Source organism: Lupinus angustifolius, chromosome LG02 (assembly GCF_001865875.1).
Source record: "Lupinus angustifolius cultivar Tanjil chromosome LG02, LupAngTanjil_v1.0, whole genome shotgun sequence".
Taxonomy (NCBI): Eukaryota; Viridiplantae; Streptophyta; class Magnoliopsida; order Fabales; family Fabaceae; genus Lupinus; species Lupinus angustifolius.
Window position 1 is genome coordinate 3,752,881 of NC_032010.1, and position 17,549 is coordinate 3,770,429.

The 17,549-nt window shown below is 33.3% G+C and overlaps 3 protein-coding genes across 6 annotated transcripts; all 3 read right to left on the reverse strand.

Annotated features, from left to right (window-relative positions):
• On the reverse strand, window positions 210-2,778 carry LOC109333349 (DNA-directed RNA polymerase III subunit RPC10). Its single transcript, XM_019568798.1, has 4 exons — window positions 2,626-2,778; window positions 1,429-1,558; window positions 1,240-1,330; window positions 210-465 (listed from the first exon to the last, which is right to left on the reverse strand). Exons 2-4 carry the CDS (start codon window positions 1,540-1,542, stop codon window positions 335-337), a joined length of 336 nt encoding a protein of 111 aa, XP_019424343.1. The 5' UTR covers window positions 1,543-1,558; window positions 2,626-2,778; the 3' UTR covers window positions 210-334.
• LOC109333354 (serine/arginine-rich splicing factor RS31-like) lies at window positions 5,379-8,180 on the reverse strand. 2 transcript variants are annotated; one of them, XM_019568820.1, is made up of 6 exons: window positions 8,081-8,180; window positions 7,863-7,985; window positions 6,532-6,644; window positions 6,178-6,401; window positions 5,775-6,077; window positions 5,379-5,685 (listed from the first exon to the last, which is right to left on the reverse strand). In XM_019568820.1, the coding sequence occupies exons 2-6, from the start codon at window positions 7,966-7,968 to the stop codon at window positions 5,655-5,657; spliced, it is 777 nt and encodes a 258-aa protein (XP_019424365.1). In that variant the 5' UTR covers window positions 7,969-7,985; window positions 8,081-8,180; the 3' UTR covers window positions 5,379-5,654. The 2 variants fall into 2 exon arrangements, with proteins under 2 accessions (XP_019424365.1, XP_019424357.1); XM_019568812.1 differs by lacking the exon at window positions 8,081-8,180 and adding an exon at window positions 6,775-7,171 and having other exon boundaries at window positions 7,863-7,972.
• LOC109333366 (U-box domain-containing protein 43-like) lies at window positions 9,106-16,342 on the reverse strand. Of its 3 annotated transcripts, none has more exons than XR_002106006.1 (6): window positions 16,153-16,342; window positions 14,050-15,434; window positions 12,777-13,080; window positions 11,743-12,230; window positions 9,496-10,542; window positions 9,106-9,241 (listed from the first exon to the last, which is right to left on the reverse strand). XR_002106006.1 is itself a non-coding variant. In XM_019568842.1 (6 exons), the coding sequence occupies exons 3-6, from the start codon at window positions 15,283-15,285 to the stop codon at window positions 9,553-9,555; spliced, it is 3,018 nt and encodes a 1,005-aa protein (XP_019424387.1). In that variant the 5' UTR covers window positions 15,286-15,434; window positions 15,541-15,691; window positions 16,153-16,342; the 3' UTR covers window positions 9,260-9,552. The 3 variants fall into 3 exon arrangements, 2 of the variants coding, with proteins under 2 accessions (XP_019424387.1, XP_019424376.1); XM_019568842.1 differs by lacking the exon at window positions 9,106-9,241 and adding an exon at window positions 15,541-15,691 and having other exon boundaries at window positions 9,260-10,542; XM_019568831.1 differs by lacking the exon at window positions 9,106-9,241 and having other exon boundaries at window positions 9,260-10,542.

Consider the following 17,549-nt stretch of genomic DNA (forward strand, 5'->3'; position numbering starts at 1 on the left):
CTAATTGTCAACATTCAATAGAGAATTTAGCATGTGTTTGTTTCCATGGTGGAGTGAGGCAAAATCGCTATTTGTCCAAAAGCTTGTCAGGGGGAGCTTCTCACTAAATGTTCATGTTTGAACATTGCAAACACTAAAATAAACATTCACTTAACAAAATTATTAACATGAGTATTTCAGCCAGAAGACTAATTAAAAGAATGAACTAGAATTTGGATACCAACTCATAGATTCCCATGTCCTAACACACTCACATACTGTCATGTAATTCTTCATTACAGACAACTTTAAAAGATTCTCTATCTTTAACCAACAATATTGCATAAAGTATGAGTTAATCTTGCCGCCAAGTGTGCTTACACTTATCATTCAAGCACATATAAAAAATAGTTGCTGGCTCATCGGCTGATCGAGTCTGAAATTCTGTGAAAGCAGCTTTATCATGACCACATCTTGGGCATGGTGCTGCAAGAAGCAGGACCAAGTGAGAAAAGACAATGTAGAAGGAAGAAGAAACAAGGATTGCTAATCATTACGAGGTGTGATCTATTTTCGTAAGTGATTTATCGCTTGCATCTAAAATCAGCCGTTGATTTTAATTTCATCCAATGACCTAAACAACTGAAATTACAATCACCATTGAGGCATTGAATGAAAATAAGATCAACGGCTGAAAGCGGGTGTAGGATATGATTGACATGAAATGTGCACACACTAATACAACAACATAGTGCACCTATTGCTATTTATATTACTAATTAGGTCAGGAACTAGTATTTTAAGTAAATGCCCAAGCCCACAACTAATAAGACTATTAACTTTAACATGATATCTTCTAACAATTTAAAGACAGATAATATATTGACTTGATTAGCCATTCTAGTGCTTATCTATCCAGAATTCTAAGTATGCTTAAATTAGAATATAAGAGTAACAAGAACAGTTAGAGTTAGGAGAGAATAAATAAGATGAGAAAATAGTAGAGACATTCATTCAGAAAATCAGAATTGTGAGAATTGAGCAATTGGGTCCTTGTCAAAGGGGAAACCCTTGGAGGAGAATTGGTTCTCCCATTCTCAGTAATTAAATAAAACTATAAAAGTCATCCCTTTCTAAATTTCTATCAAATTTTCAGTTCTGTTTTGTGGGTTCATAACAGCTTAGCAGGATATCCTTAATTGTAGTTCTCCACTTTTCATAAAAGAAAAAAGAATAAAAACGAAGAGAAAAGAAATGTACTCTCGGCAGTGGGTGCATTATTCATGTCATCATGGGAAATGACAGCCTCTATCTCTTTCCTCACCAACCGCTGCCTTCTCTTTATCTTAATCTGTAAAGTGAAAATATAAAGTCATACACAAGCAAATCAAAAGAAAGAAAATATATATGGACGATCTAGTAGAAAACCAAAATTGTTTAGGGTCGTACCCTGTTCTCTATGTAGCAAACATATGGGCAAGTGGGACAAAAAAATCTTGACGGTCGACCCATATTGGGTAATTCATACTGCAGCATGTTCCCACATGTAGGACAGAATTCCATCTTAAATACAAAGTAGCTGCACAATACCATGACTACATTAGTTTTGAAATTAACATGGATAAGTGTCTATTCTTGTACTATGATCAGCTATGAGCTCAAAAGGAAAATAAAAAGGAAAAACTAGCCACCCAAGCCAGCTCTAAAGGAATGCATTCGTGATGAGATTACGATCATACTACTAAAAATAAACGAACAAGTTCCTGTTATTGATTAGTATGCATTTTGTAGTGAACAGATAACAATACCACTTTGGTATAGACAAAAGAAACAATATATTTTTTCTCAGCACTGTGACTTGATAGGAAAGAAGCCTACTATGACACATAATCTTGTTCTTAAACTCCTACATGGTCACTGATAAAACAGTTCAGAACATAAAACAGAGATTGACGACTATGATAACAAGAATTGTGGAAGAAAAACCACAGATTCATGTAATGTAAACACATGAACTAATCAACCTCTTGAATCATGCTCCACTCTTCAACTCAATTAAATAAAAAGATGATATTGTGCATGAAAACCCATAAATACATGTGGGGGCATGAACTAATCAACCTCTTGGAATATGCAATAAACATCAACTCGATTACATAAAAGGATGAATTGGTCATGAAAAAGTTGTAAACCTGAAACATTGACCACTGCTTTCTTAAAATAGATACTTCTAATTAAGAAAAAGTATGCATTAACATGTAAAATTATTCCTAGCCTGTCATGTTTAACATACTCCTTTATCAAAAGTTTCGCCAGTAACTCACTTTGACAAAAGAATATGATCCTCCACTGTTAAATTTTAATATGATTACATTTTAAATCTGATTTATATTCTACATCCACCGATTAAAAGACTTTTGCCTTGAAAACATAAATGATTATAAATCAAGTACAAAAAATGCATGGATAAATAGTGATGTGAGAATCTAACAACTTTTTTTGACAAAATAAATAACCACAATAAAACACTACACAAGTTGCACCATGACCATCAAATTATATGCGTAGAAGAATTTTATCAAACAGGTTGCAGTCAAAACACAGAATCCAACTACAACAACTAAAATTGGATTTACAGAAGCATACTTGAATCAAATAAAGGCGGTGATGGTGCACGTAGTAGACTCAGAGGCCAATAGTGGTGGCGGCGCACCGGTGTTGGGTGGTGCTCTCAACGGCAAAACGACGTAGGTAGCTGGAGATGGTGATACAGAGTATGCGGATGTTTTCAAGTATTTAGGACTGTTTTGGGCCTCAATTTACTATGGGCTTTTTTCATGTGGGACTCCTTTAGCCAATATTATTTAAAGTTTGATATTTAGATTTAAATGTCAAAGATTGATTTGAAGGAATGCTTACCTATATAACAAATTGTTTGTTTTAGAATAAATTATATTTGATATCCCTGTGTTGTTTTAATGAAATTTTACAAATTATTCCTTCATTCTTTATATATTATACTTATAAAAAGTTCTTAATTTATTTACATACATAACATTTATTTTTGTAAAATAAGTGTGATCTTTTTAAATAAAAAAAATGTAATAAGTATAATTAAGTTAAAAAAATATGATATATTGTCGAAATAAGTTTAAATAGTATATGAGTCAATACATTTTTAATATTTTTTGTTCATTACAATATAGTTTAAGAATTATTTAAACAATATCTCATTAAAATTATTGATGCATTTTGTAATCAACAAAATAATGAAAAGAGTAAATACTCATTTTAGACCCTCGTATTTTTCGACCTTACCAGTTTAGTCCTTTAAAAAAGAAAAAGTCAAAAATGGTCCCAAAAATTTCAAATGTAGGACAAATTAGTCATTTTTGGGGTCAAATTAATTCCTACTAAGTGATGCAAAACATGTTAAAAAGAATAATTTGATCCACATTTGAAATTTTTGGGACCACTTTAGATCTTTTCTTTTTTGAAAGACTAAACTGATAAGGTCGAAAAATATGAAGAACTAAAATGGGTATTTACTCTCATAAAAATGAATTACATCGTATATCATTTGAATTTGTCTCCATGATATATCATACTTTGTTTAACTTAATTACATTTATCATAATTTTTTATTTAAAGTATCACACTTATTTCTCATATAGGAGTAGTTAGCATAATATATGTATATAAATTATGTGAGTTTTATAGGTGTAAAAAATGGAGTGATTTGTATAATTTTACTAAAACTTAGAAGATATCAGTATAATTTACTCTTTATTTTATTATGTAAAGTCAGTTACCTTCATTGAATGATATCATCATAAATTATACTCATTAAAAAGATATCAATATTTAAATATTTTTTAATCAATTTGAATGGCCTAACCTCACTAAATTTGTGTGGTCAAAATGCTCCCTAAAAATTGTATCCTTAGTTTCATCCAAGGTTTCTTATTGCACCATGTCATGTGATAACCATATTCTTTTACCATTTGTAGAAAGTAGAAACTAGAAAGCATGTGCTTTCAGTCTAGGGTTGTAAAAACTTTGGTGCCAAGCTTGTATGGAAGTGTGCTCTAAATATGTGAATTGTTCGGTTTCCCTTTGGTTGCCTTTTCTAAATAACTAATGAAACATTTATAGTAAGGACTGGAATAGATATATAGTTATATATCACCCAATTTAAACTATTTATATCAATTTAAAATCAATTATTTTATAATTGCTCAAATTATAATTTTATAAAGTAAATCATCCATTAGACACAAATGTTGACATTCCCCGCACGATAGAAATATTAACACTAAGACACATACAATGTCAAAATATAGGACACATGGACACTACACTATATAAATTATCAAAAATAAAATTTTATACGAACATGATAAAAAAATGAAATTCAGAGTATTTCCATATGATGATCCTCCAAAAAAAATCATAAAGGGCAATACTTTACAACTTACCATTTTGTTGAGGAGAGCATGACTTGGATTGGAACACGTAAGATTTAACTCTTATCTAGCTTTAAATATTGATTGAGTTATCTTTTGAACCCAAATTCGATCATAAACTCGAAATTAACTCAACCTCACATGTTGATGGGCAAACATTTAAATCCGAACGTAGACCCATTAAATATAAGTATACCCATTTTAGACAAAATCCTCTTAGTATTACTTATTTTATAGATATGTAATTTGACATATGAAATTATATATATATATATATATGTGATGAAAAACTTGTAGAATCAATAATACTTTCGACGAAAAAAATTGCATTATTTTGTACGCAATTGAATAGACACACATAAAAACATGACGAATGGATGATAATGATTGCCCCATATCCAACCCTAAATATTATTAAAACTAGTTTTTAATAATAAACTCAGCCCTAGATCTAATAAAATCGCCAATCATAATCGGTCCAAACCAAATTAGCGGGTAGGACCAAGTCATTATCACCTCTAGAAGTTAGCAACTTTAAATTTTATATCTCATGTTATATCATACATTTTAGAATTAATTTCCAAGAGAGCTCAAGTAAATTCAGGGTGCTGCCGGAAATCAAGTCAATCTGACCTTTAGTTTTGAACCATTTATCAAACACGTGACATACATGAAAACACCCATATAGAGAGGGGTTGATGATTCATAGGCAGACAATGATAGCAAAAGTGGTTATGTTAACTTTCAGCCCTAAATTTTGTTCCTTCAATTGAGCAAATGACAACAGATTCAATGATGGATAGTTTTTGTTCTTACCAGCAAACACTATGAACATGAACATTTTTTAATATTGTTATTAGCAACTCCATTTACTGCTATTAGAAATAGATACACTTGATTGTTGATAGCAGTTTGGTTATAATTCATTAGCAATAGTAGAATCAACCACATCACCTTCATAATATCTAAGTGTCTAGAAATAAATTTCCATCACAGCAACATATGATGTCCCTACATGTATCAACGTTTGAGACATTTTTGAGTTCACAATCTCTGACTTATAAACAGGTTATATAACCAGGGGTCCTTTAGTACAACTAAGAAAGCAAGCCCTAAACATTAAACGGTACCCTCTCCTACATAATGAACCACTTGCTATTCCAACATCAAACTGCAGCCTGCTTCATACTCAAAAACCAAACATTGCTTTTATGTTCTTGACCTTCGGATCGGTGAACGACTGTAGATAAGTAACATAATATATATAAGCCCCAAAAAACAATAAAAGGGCACATAGAAAATTATTTATATTGCAGACTAGTTCAATACCTGCGGTATCTACCATGTTCAGGGCTCCTAGGCCTGACATGATCAGGGCTCCTAGGCCTGACATGATCAGGGCTCCTAGGCCTGCCATAATCAGGGCTCCTAGGTCTACCATAATCAGGGCTCCTACGCCTGTCATACACAGGGCTGCGTGGACGACCGTAGTCAGGACTTGATCGCCTCCGATAAACTGGACTGGGTGATCTACCATAACCACCTCTTCTAGGACTGTCATGATATCTGTCACCCCTCTCACTGTCATCCCTTAGAGCATACTCCACAGACACCACCCTGTCCAATATCTTACTGAAACCACAATGGGATCATAAATTCATCTTTAGTACACAGTAAGTAAAATAATAATCTTGAGAAATTTCTATGAAGATAGAAGAATATCACCACTGACCTCATATGTGTACATTCAAGAGCTTTAGTAGCATCTTCTTGTGTTTCGAACTGCACAAAAGCAAAATTCCGACGAATTCGAACATGATGAATCTTCCCATAAGGTTCAAAGTGTCTTTCTATATCACGATCTCTAGTACGAATTGGGTCAAAATTGATAACAAATAGGGTTCTTGTGGGTCTCTGGTTTTCCCTTGCGCCATTAGGATGGCGGCCACGTTCACCCTGTTAAAATAAAACAAATAAGGATCATTGTATTACTAATCTTAGGTAATGCCTGTTTACACATGTGATCTCAATCATAAAATGTAAATACAACTAGAACATGGTCATGAAAATACTATCACAATCATACCCTAGCCCACTCCACAGACAGCCTTCGCTTCTCATAACCAAATGGAAAATTGTCAAGCACACGAATTGCATCTTCAGCATCTCGCTCATCCTCATAATAGACAAAAGCATAACCTGCAACACCAGAGCTGGTATTAGAAGCATAGATAGCGATCAGAAGTCAACATCTTATCCCTGACTGGCAGTACAGCATCCAAATCAGAAAATCATTTCCCCTGTCAACAAGAACAACAGAATACAACACCTGCATATATGGGAGGAGTGATGCAGATGAAGCTGCAGAGGCATTGATTGAATGAGGAACTAAAATGATGATTGAAATTAAAGGGATTTAAATCCAAAATTGAGATCTGAGATTGTGAATTGCAAAGCATGCTTCTCCTCATTCAGACAGCAGGAGTGATTTCAGTAATAGAAGGCATAAGCATTGCATGGTAAAATTCATAGATCCCATATTTTGCTTCAGTGTAGCAAGGCATGGGATGGAATGGCATGACTTATTAATTTGATTGATGATCCCATTATGAACATTCAGGAGCAATGAGATGAGTGAGTGAGAGAGAAAATGGAGATGATGCAATCTGTGATTGTGAGTGAAAGCAGAGCAAAGATACAAGCTCGGCAAAGCATAATACAAGTTCCTGCGTCAAAACAAACACTCAAAAACTGAAGGATTGCTCCAAAGACATTGCATTTTTTTGGAAACCATTTGTTTTTGACCAGGATACAGGAACAGCTTCAGTTTCGATATATCGCCACTGTAAAGTTTGTCACAATATCAACCTATTTATACATCACCATACGTGTACGTAACATAGTGTGTTTCGTAACACCGTAAAGTAGGTTATAAACTAGCCAAGACTAGCATATTTGACCAAACATAAGCACACAGTTGGTCTTTCGTAAAGGGGCTTATTTCAATAAGCTACGAACTTACAATTCTGTATTTGAAAAGATCCTTGAGGTAGTTCATGGGCTTATAATCTAGAGGCTTATGGCATTTTACATCTATGACCTCGTTAATAAAATAGTTTCGACTCAATCAGCTAGCTTATCAAATTACAACTTTCTCATATCTTATAAGCTAGTTGCGCCAAATAGAACCTTATAAGGTGGTTACTATAAGAGTTAACTATCTTTCAATTTTATTCCGAAATCTTGCAATTGAAACTTATATAGGTTTTTATTCAATTACACAGTAAATTTACAAATTAAAAAGAGATTAATCAGTATATAAAAAGCCCCAAAATAAAATAAAATGTCATCCAAATAATTCATTCACAAACCCTAATTACAAAACAAAAAATAAATTAAATTAAAAGCTAGGGTTACCAGATTTGATATCAACACGTTCAACCCTTCCATACTTTGAGAACAAACGTTCAAGCTCAGATTGACGGGTATCAAATTCAAAGTTCCCTACGAAAACTGGCCTCATCTTGTTCCAATTTTTCACTGAAAATGAAAACAACGAAACATCATAAATGGCATAACTGTAACAAAATCGTAAAATTTGAAAATCTGAAACAACAACGAAATAATCGGCGTACCTGAACAGCTTCGATATTTTCTCTGTTGTTTTTGCTTCGTAAGAAGATTAAAGCAGCGATTTCCTTTTCCTGATTTTTCTTCTTATATTTGTAGCTCTGATTCAATTAGTGTTATGGATTTATGGGTTTGTTCTTTCTAGCCCAGCCCAATATCTAAGACTCACTTTAACTTTAATTTTGTTTTCTACTTTTTTATAAAATTTTAATAAGTGATTTGATGGATAAAAAATGATTAACCCCACCTAAGGATTCTACTCTAAATTTACGTATAAATGTGATAAATGGGTTCAACTTAAAATAAAATATCTCCTCGTATCAAAAAATAACTTGTCTTCTTCAGTTAGTATGTAGTATTTTATTTTGTTTTAGAAATATCTTTATAAAAATAATTAAATAGGACATATGTCATGATTTTAATCTCAAGACTAAGCAAGAAATGAGTATAAAAATCTCAAGAAGGTTGGTGAGTGAACTATAAAACAAGTCTTTATACATTGTATAGTACAACCATGGAGTAAAAGTATTTAAAAATATTTGAGAAAACTAATAAAAAGATAAATTATTTAATTATTTTCAAAATAATTCATTAATAATTCTTTTTGTTTTGATGAGACCAGAGGTTCTATTGTGATTGGACTATGATAAAAGGTGCCATTGGTAGAGACTAATTATTTTTTGAAGGCATAGATTATGTAAATGAGTTTTATTCACCTAGTGAAGTTTTTGGTAATTAGTTCGAGATGTACATTTTCCCTTTACATAAGATTTTAGTTCGAATCTTGTATGTGGAGAAACTCCAACCTAATGAGCTAATCTCCTATGATGTGAATATTTATAGTTTGAACAAGGTCTTGTTCACATTTTTCTTAATATTTTCATGTAGTACTTTTTTGCAATAATCAATAATAATAATAAGTAATGAATTAAGGAAACAATAAAAATGAGGATGAATAAAAAGGACTTCTATAACAAAGAATACAACTGTTTAATTAAGTAATTTTCTTCTTTTACATGAATAATAATACAATACAATACAATACATGAATACAATCAATATTTAAATGTACAAGCTATTTCGGGGCCTTCAATATAAGCCTCAAATAAATGCTACATGTCCAATGTTGTCGCCTCCTTTATGCAGAAGCAGAGAACCATACCATGCTATCCATGCACAGGTAAGGAACTGTTTGGTTTAACAGAAAGGTTTCTGTTTTCATTTGATGATATAATAATAATTATAAGTACGTCAAATGTTTTCATTTTATTTCACTGTTTGCTGTACGCATCTTTAAAAACAAGAAACGAAATGAAAACAATATGACATACTTGTAAATATTAATGAAAATACAAAATGAAAACAAAAAAATGATTGCTTAAATCAAAGAAGCTCTAAAGGATCAAGGGAAGGTTTATACCTCATGGTTAGCTAACTTAGCTCTTCAGTGCATGAATTTGAATCAACATTTTTTGGCTTAAAAATATGAAGATTGATCATGAAGCACATTCAGATGTGCCAATATTCTTGCAGCCATGGATCTTGTGCTTCCAATACCCCTCTGAGTTAAGTCAACTAAAGGTATTTGAGCTGAGGTTCCATATCTTTGTGTGAACTCGGGTAACCGAAAAATCCTTTCCAAAGCATGTAGAGACTTTTCCTGCAATCCAAGAGAAGGCGAACCGAGAAGTCTTATTATTGACGGTATCGCGTTTGCATTAGCAAGCACTTTACTGCCATTCTGCAGTCTTTCACCTTCAATTAATGTTAGAAGGGCATCTAAAGAAGCCTCACAAACTCCGGGATTAGTCTCTCCAAGAGTCCTTGTTAGTGGTTCCAACGCATCGGCCTCCAAAAGGCAAAATGATGATTTGACAGCACAAATTCCTCCATGAACTACACATCCGAGATTTGCTGGAGGCGCGAAGCACCAAAGTCCCTTGCGCTTGGGCAGTGGCCTGCTCAGAAGATTTGAACTTCGAGAAAATTGAGTAAGAGACAATGCTGCTTGTTGTTTTGTTATCGCTGTTCCACTTTCGAGAAGCTGTACTAAAACAGTTATAATCCCAGTTTCAGCAGTCCTCCTTTGCCATTCCAAGTTTTCTGTAACTGTAAAACGACGTAGCGCACCAGCAGAATTCTCTACCAATTTACTCTTCTGATCTCTGTCCCCGTCATGGATACAATTGTAAATGATCGATAGTGCACCAGCATCCAAGAGCCATTGTGTGATCTGTTGAATTTCTGGCAGATAGCATATTATTCCCATAGCAGAAACAATTTCCTCTTCATCAGATGAAGATTTCAGGATCTGGAGTAAAGTCTTGATGCACTTCTCGTTGACATTCTCCACTATGATGGCTTCATCACAACTCTCTGCTAGGCAAGAAAACAGCTTTACGGCACTTGCTCGTAGATTTAGGTTTTCATTCTCAAACAACTTAACCAATGCTCGGACATCTGGGTACTGTACATACATAAGTAGACCAATTCAGCTGTATTATATTGCCATGTAACAAAATTTGATAAAAATATTTTCAATATTATGAGAAAACGACGTTAGCAACAGTTGTATCATAACTGGACAAGTGATGGAATCACAGAAAAGAAATAAGTGAGTCAACTTAAAGTCTACCGTGGAGATCACAATTACTTGGTTCGAGGTACTCAGTGGTATGCATATATGGTTTGTCATTTATTACCATATAGTTGTTAAAGTTTCTTTACGCTGTGAGATGCCATTAATTAGCACGGGATTACGATACACAAGAACTAATACTCGTACGTGGTTTGCATGGTGTTTGAGAGAATCTGGCAACTATGGTGATCTTAGCCCCCAGTTCACCATGTGTTACTGACTTCATAAAGGTTATCCTTACGTAACTTTACAAGGGCTACGGATAAGGAATCTGAGGGGCTGCAAGCTAACCAGATAGTGGTAGGAGATCGATAGCATTTGCACTCGAAGTTATTAGATCTTATATGGTATATAAATCTAATAACGTGCATAAATATAATATATTAGTAAATCCCAATTACTAATAAATTAAACTTCTCAAACTCAGATAGCAAATACTAGAAAACTGTTTCTCATAACTCAAGACACCTTTTATAAGAAATTGTGTATACAACTCACACAAAAAAGATCTATATATACTAAACAAAAGAACAATGCTGAAAACTTCTTTTCAGCTCGGCGGAAAAACAATATGACTGATACTTGATTTTGCAGCTAATTGGTTTCATGTGGTTAACTAGTGATCTTTAGTCAAAAGTAATACCATCAATTAGACTGACACATAAAACAGGAGGCAAGTTTCTGAAGAGGTGCAAATTATGACACCTTCCATTATAAGAAACCAGTCAATAGCATATTAATACTAAAGAATGGGGATCAGGGAACTAAGGAAATGTGAACCATAAGATGATATACGGCGAGTATATAAATCAAACGCCAAATGCAAGATTATCGCAATTTCTTTTTGTCTTTAGCATGCTATACAGAAAGCAGAAGCTGGCATAGTTTAGTGGTGTTGCCTAAAAATTTTAGTAATATTGGCTACATTAAAGACTTAACCTTTCTTTTTTAAGAACTAGTTTTTCACTTGAAAAATATTTCAAGCTGTGGTAACTGGTAACTACATTTTAGCATGAGTTAGATGCATACCTCTCTTAGCTTGGTCCTGATATATGAAGCTGACGGTGACTGACACAAGGCATAAAATGTCTGGATAGTGTATTGTCGCACATCGTCAGAACCAGTGTAGTTAATAAGAGAGAAAAGGTTAAAAACATCATCATCAGATTCTAATAGTAATACTGGTGTCTCAACATTTTGAGAGATGGTTGATGAAGCAAGTTGCATAATAACGGGTGCTACGTGTTCCCGCAAACTTGAAGATAAGCTTTGCCTGAAAAGAATGTCAAGCAATGGGCGTGCTGCACCTTGTCGAATCATTTCAAGCCCATTCTTCTTTAAACTGGATACATTCTGAAGAGCTTTAAGGGCCATTGTTTTCATCTGAACATCATTATGTGAGACCAAGTGAAGAAGAGGAGGCAGTATACCACACTCAAACAAGGACTCCTTATTTTGGTCAGATAACTCCATTTCTGCTAACGTTGTCGCCATAGTCATCTTCACATCGTCCGGTCCTGTATAAACACAGAAGCATATTATGCTAAAGGCCTTTTTGGTTGCCAGCATAGGGATTAATTATAGCGTCCCTATGTAAATGAAATTTATGAAATTCCTCAAATACATTATTTAAACAGTTAAATGAAGCTTTAAAAGATAACTTAGATTCAAACAGTAGGTTTCCTAATTTTAAAATTCAACTTGAAGATTTATTTTAGGTTTCCTAATTTGAAAATTCAACTTGAAGATTTATTTTTTGAAGAATTACACAAACTCTACATGATGAAGCAGGTTTCCCTTGAACATTGCTAAGTGAATTTGATATTTTGAAGGCTACTTAACTTCGGTACCTTTTATATAAGATGATGAATTTTATAACAAATTTGATTCCATGTTCAAATTCAATGTATGATAGTGCATCAATCACTGTAGAATAAAAAAGTTCCCACTGAGTACATACACTGACTCAAAATTTTAGGTTCGAGAATAAAGAAAAGCAATATATTCCATAAGTCTTTTTATAAGATTCGTATGAGGATATAGCATTTCTATCAAGAATAAACCTGTGGAGAGACGCTGCAATAAGTGCTTGAAATAATTTGTCTTTGCCATCTGTATAACATTCTGATCAGAGTAGGAAAGTTTCTCGAGTAGCTCTGTTGCATCTCTGGCAGCTTGATTGTCATCACTGCTAGACATAGGCACCAATAGTAGTATGCAACCTTGAACTTTTCCGATGTGTTCCCTTAACCCATCATTTTTGGATAACTCGAGAAGTAATGCCACTCCCAACTTCCTTTCCTCTGATCGACGTCCAAGTGAATGAACTACAGACTCAATTGCTTTATCCACATTTGCGATTCTTTCCTGAAAAATCTTCAGGGTTAGGGGAAATACCTATAACATGGCACATGGCTCTGGGTGGAAAGGTAAAAAAATGACATGTATTTGAGACATTGAGAGTATCATTATGAGACATTGATATCATTTGATGTGGTCGCAATATTGCAATTGTGTCGGTCAGTGCAACCACATCTTCTCATAATTATGGGGTGATATCGAATCACAACAATGTGGTATCGAATTGCATTTAAGACACATCAGGCCGCATCGGACTGCAGCACACCACATCAAGGTAGAAAACAATTTTTCTAGTGAGGTATTTCTTATCCAAATTTGATAGGAATATATTAAGCTAGAAGATTGGAGCACATCTTCTTACAACACAGGTACTTCCTCGGGAAAACCAGAAACCACAACAAAAAAAGGAAGTAAAGAGCAATGTGAAGCCAAGGTGATCCACAACCAATTCCAAATTCAGAGATACCCCTCTCTTCTCTGCACTCCTACCCTAAATACTATTTGCTACATTTCCTCCATGTAGCTGTCCTATTTCTCTCTGCCACATTGGCATTCGGCTATAATGCAGCCCATTAGTACGAGCACTCTCAATATTTTCGATCTCATCCTCCTTGCATCAGTAGCTCTAGGCCTAGTCTGTAATTGTCTATAGGATTTGATTCAGGGTTGATTGAATGAGGAAACACTGTCTTAAGTAGTAAATTTCTGCATTAGGCATGTCCTTGGATGTAAAACTATTGGTTCCTAGTCTTGATGTAAAACTAGTTATGTCTTTTATTCAAGTTTGAAGTACTTTTAACCTAATTGTCTAGAATATATTTATTTTATCCGAAACTATAACTGATATTGAGGTATTGACTAGTATGTCTTTAGAAATCCAATTTTTGAATGTAGCCATTGCTCCTATACACCTTACTACAATAGGATTAAGGATTATGAAATATAAAAAAATAAAAGATGATATTAAGTGAGTACCTTAGCATCTTCACTATCCTTCGCCAGCATGCATAGGATGGCAAGGGCAGTGTTCCTTACATCACGGTTTTTTGAAGCAAGAATTTTGATAAGAGCTGGTATGTAATTCTCCAGTATTACCCATTCTACGTGCTGGTCACTCTGTTCACACAATTCTTGAATAATTCTCAGACATAGCAGTACTTCATCATCATCTCCAGGCTGTATTTTTTCTCTCATCGAACCAATTCTGATCATTGTATTTCTGTTCTTCCATTCTTCTATTGATTGTTTTAAGGTTTTGTTAGGTCTCAAAATCGACGTGTCTAAAGGAATCAAGGTCAGAGGACACTTATTGTTTCCATCTGCGAACCACTTCTCTATTGCACTTCTCTCAAATGTTTGCCCCGATGAAGTTTCTACAGGATCGACCATAACATCCCGCGTAATGGGGCAAACAAAAGACTTTAAAGGCTCCAAGGGCTGACTTCCCAAAGATTTGCGCTTAGCAAAGTACTTGACTTCCTTTTCCTTAGGAGACGAGGCTGCATCAGCCCTTTCCAACAAAGCAATGATCTGATCCATTTGTATGGCTTCAGCGAGGTCCTTCCTTAGCCGCGCATTTTCGATTTCACTCTTGAACTCTTCAAGTTCCTTCTTCATTGTTGACCCCTCATTTGCAATTCCAACAGCCTCCGCAATGAGAACCATCAAATTATTTGCATAGGAGCGATCAACATTCTTTTCCAATATCCCTGACTCAATTTTATCTAAAATTTCTTCTTCTGTTACAGCTGCTTTAAACTCAGCTGTCTTCATATTGTCACATAGCTTTTGAATTTCTTCAACTATTCCGAAAGAAAGATCCGATGCAGCCAAAGGAAGAAGACTAATAGCTCTGCTGATTTCACTTGTGTATCTTTTTATACGATCAACAATGGATCTGGTATTCATTAGGAGATATACCTTGCTCTTCTTGCTGCATTCTTGAGCAAGTTTCTTTGCTTCATTAGTTTCCCGATTCAGAACCTCAACCACATGATTGAATGTCTCAGAATCACTGACTCTTCCTTTCCTCAATTCTTTTAAGATCGGTGTAATTCGGTCCAAGTAAGTTGCAAGTTCCTTAAAAATATCCTTCTTCACAAGTACATCAGCAGCATAATATACAAACTCACCAATGGTATCTATAATTTGAGAAATGGCTTCTGAAGTAGGACCAGAAGTCAATGAAGTCAATGAATCTATAACCATCATCTTGTGATACAGTTAGGCTAAGAAATAAAATCACTTCTTTTCCCATGAAACAATAACACCAACTAATGACGGCATAAAGGTTGCAGAAATTTCCCACCACTTCTGACTAAGGAATGTTTCCATACCCTTTTCAATTCAACTTCAAACGCCTACATCAGATATCGATAAAAGAACTTATCAAAATGGTTTTTCTAGAGGTTACTAATGATAAATTCAGATCATAAATGTTTGTTCAAAAATGAGCTTTATGTCTACCATCTTTCCCAGAATCATTGTTGAAAGGAAGGAAAACAGTTAATTAAGTATCATTTGCAAATATGAATCAACAACATAGATTTGCACAAATAGAGCATCAGATTAAGATATTTGCTTTGATTACATAAATTGTAATCTTCTCCAATCAACACTATCAACATAGACCAGGAAAAAAAATGCTTAGGTTAGTACTTAGTATGAACTTTGAAAATTCCAACCCAACTTTTTTAGTTGACTTGACTATGTGACCCCCTTTCTTTCCAAGAACTTCTCAAATTCCAAATAATGCAACACCTTTATCTATTATCTTTGTTTTCCATTAACATTTTCTCATCTCCTAACCAAACTCATTCATTTTTCATAAATTATTTGGTATACTCTCCCAACCCTTTTTATAAGGCAACAACATAATTCACAATAAAAGAAGAAAACAAAATATATAGTTACAACCTACAAAACTAAACTATGTATTATATGAGAAGCTCAAGTCAATCAACCCACATGTGAAATAACTAAAAAAAATGAAAAAGCTTCTTTCTTTGTAACAATTTGAGAGACCCAATTGACATATTTTGAGCAAATAACAAAACAAGAGACAGGGTCAACAAATACCATAGGAAATAGTGAATCTGTTGAGCCATGGAATGAAATTGAGAACCTGCTACAGTAAAGTGAGACCAAAGAACAAGTAAGTGGTATAAAATCACTTTAGAACAAAGTATAGTTTAGAATATGGAAATGAATGAGGTTATGACTATTAAATAATATATATTTTATTATATGTGACTGTCCAAGAAGACTCCTTCATTATCTTAGTCTAAGTCATTTTTTTCATCTTAGTCTTTGGCTTTGACCTGTTGCTCTTTGCTTCCAACATTTAATGTTGGAATGATTACTGTTCCAACATTTTTTCTTGAGTTCTGTTACTCTCCTACGTAAATTTTAGTGATTCTGTTACTTTCATACATAAATTTTACTGTGTCAATATTTAAATAAAATTCATCAATTCTTAACCAGTTATTGTAATTTAATTCTAGTTCTTTGACCAAGATCATAGTGATACAAACTGTGAGATAGGGATAGTTTAATTAATATACTACAATATAAATAATATTTCTAAATATATTGCATATAAAAAATATTTATAATATGATGCACAGGGGCATGATTGAAAGGACCCTCACATGTACTCAACTTCAAACACATCAATTTGTAAACTTTCACTTATGGCAATTATTACTAATTTCAAACAAGTATTAAACATCACGAGTAATATTAGACTCATTAGGAAGATTTTTTGTAATAATATTTTTCATTATGACTTGTCCTAAAATTGTCGTTATAATATTATTAGATATATAATATATTTCATAACAATAATTCTTGTTGTCATTGCCAAAATTGTTACTAGAGGATTGTCTCTACAATTATACATGTCATAGAAACATTTGTCTTTACAAGTAGTGATTTTGACCTTGACATTTGGAGAAGAGTTTTCCATTTGCTAATATCTACTTCATTTTGACATCTACATCTTAGTGCACATTTTTTTTTTAAATAGTACATTGATTCAAGGTAATCATTTTATATATTAGTTACGATTATTTTATTTTATGTTTATTTGCAAACATGAATTTCTTAATAATTGATAAATACATTTATGTTTGTACTACCAAAGTTGGCCTAATTATTTATTATTATGTTGCTATATCTTTTGTTACTTGATAGGAATTTTTAATGTTATAAAAATTCAAAATCATTATCTGTGATAATTTTTTCAAAATTAGCCATATAATTACAAATATCTCATAGTTTATTCATATTTTTTTTTACTTTTATACTTATATAACTGCTATATTGAAAATAATCTCACAACATATTTGTATAGTAAATGTTTACAGAACTTGTGAATGTCAATATTTTTAAATTAATATAGATTTTTTCTTCCAACCAGCACATTGCAATATTTTTCAATAAATTAGGCCATTTCATTATTATTATTACTAGCG

Excerpts from the sequence above, each read along its gene's own strand:
- LOC109333366 (XM_019568831.1), bottom strand. The coding sequence starts at position 15,285 with ATGATGGTTATAGATTCATTGACTTCATTGACTTCTGGTCCTACTTCA. Across the intron at positions 12,231-12,776 it reads ATTGCAGCGTCTCTCCACAG|GACCGGACGATGTGAAGATG; the intron begins GTTTATTCTTGA and ends GTGTTTATACAG. Across the intron at positions 10,543-11,742 it reads TCAGGACCAAGCTAAGAGAG|TACCCAGATGTCCGAGCATT; the intron begins GTATGCATCTAA and ends ATGTATGTACAG.
- LOC109333354 (XM_019568812.1), bottom strand. The coding sequence starts at position 6,916 with ATGAGGAGAAGCATGCTTTGCAATTCACAATCTCAGATCTCAATTTTG. Across the intron at positions 6,078-6,177 it reads CTTGAATGTACACATATGAG|TAAGATATTGGACAGGGTGG; the intron begins GTCAGTGGTGAT and ends TTGTGGTTTCAG. Across the intron at positions 5,686-5,774 it reads GAACATGGTAGATACCGCAG|TCGTTCACCGATCCGAAGGT; the intron begins GTATTGAACTAG and ends ACTTATCTACAG.
- LOC109333349 (XM_019568798.1), bottom strand. The coding sequence starts at position 1,542 with ATGGAATTCTGTCCTACATGTGGGAACATGCTGCAGTATGAATTACCC. Across the intron at positions 1,331-1,428 it reads TTTGCTACATAGAGAACAGG|ATTAAGATAAAGAGAAGGCA; the intron begins GTACGACCCTAA and ends TTCACTTTACAG. Across the intron at positions 466-1,239 it reads TAATGCACCCACTGCCGAGA|CACCATGCCCAAGATGTGGT; the intron begins GTACATTTCTTT and ends TGCTTCTTGCAG.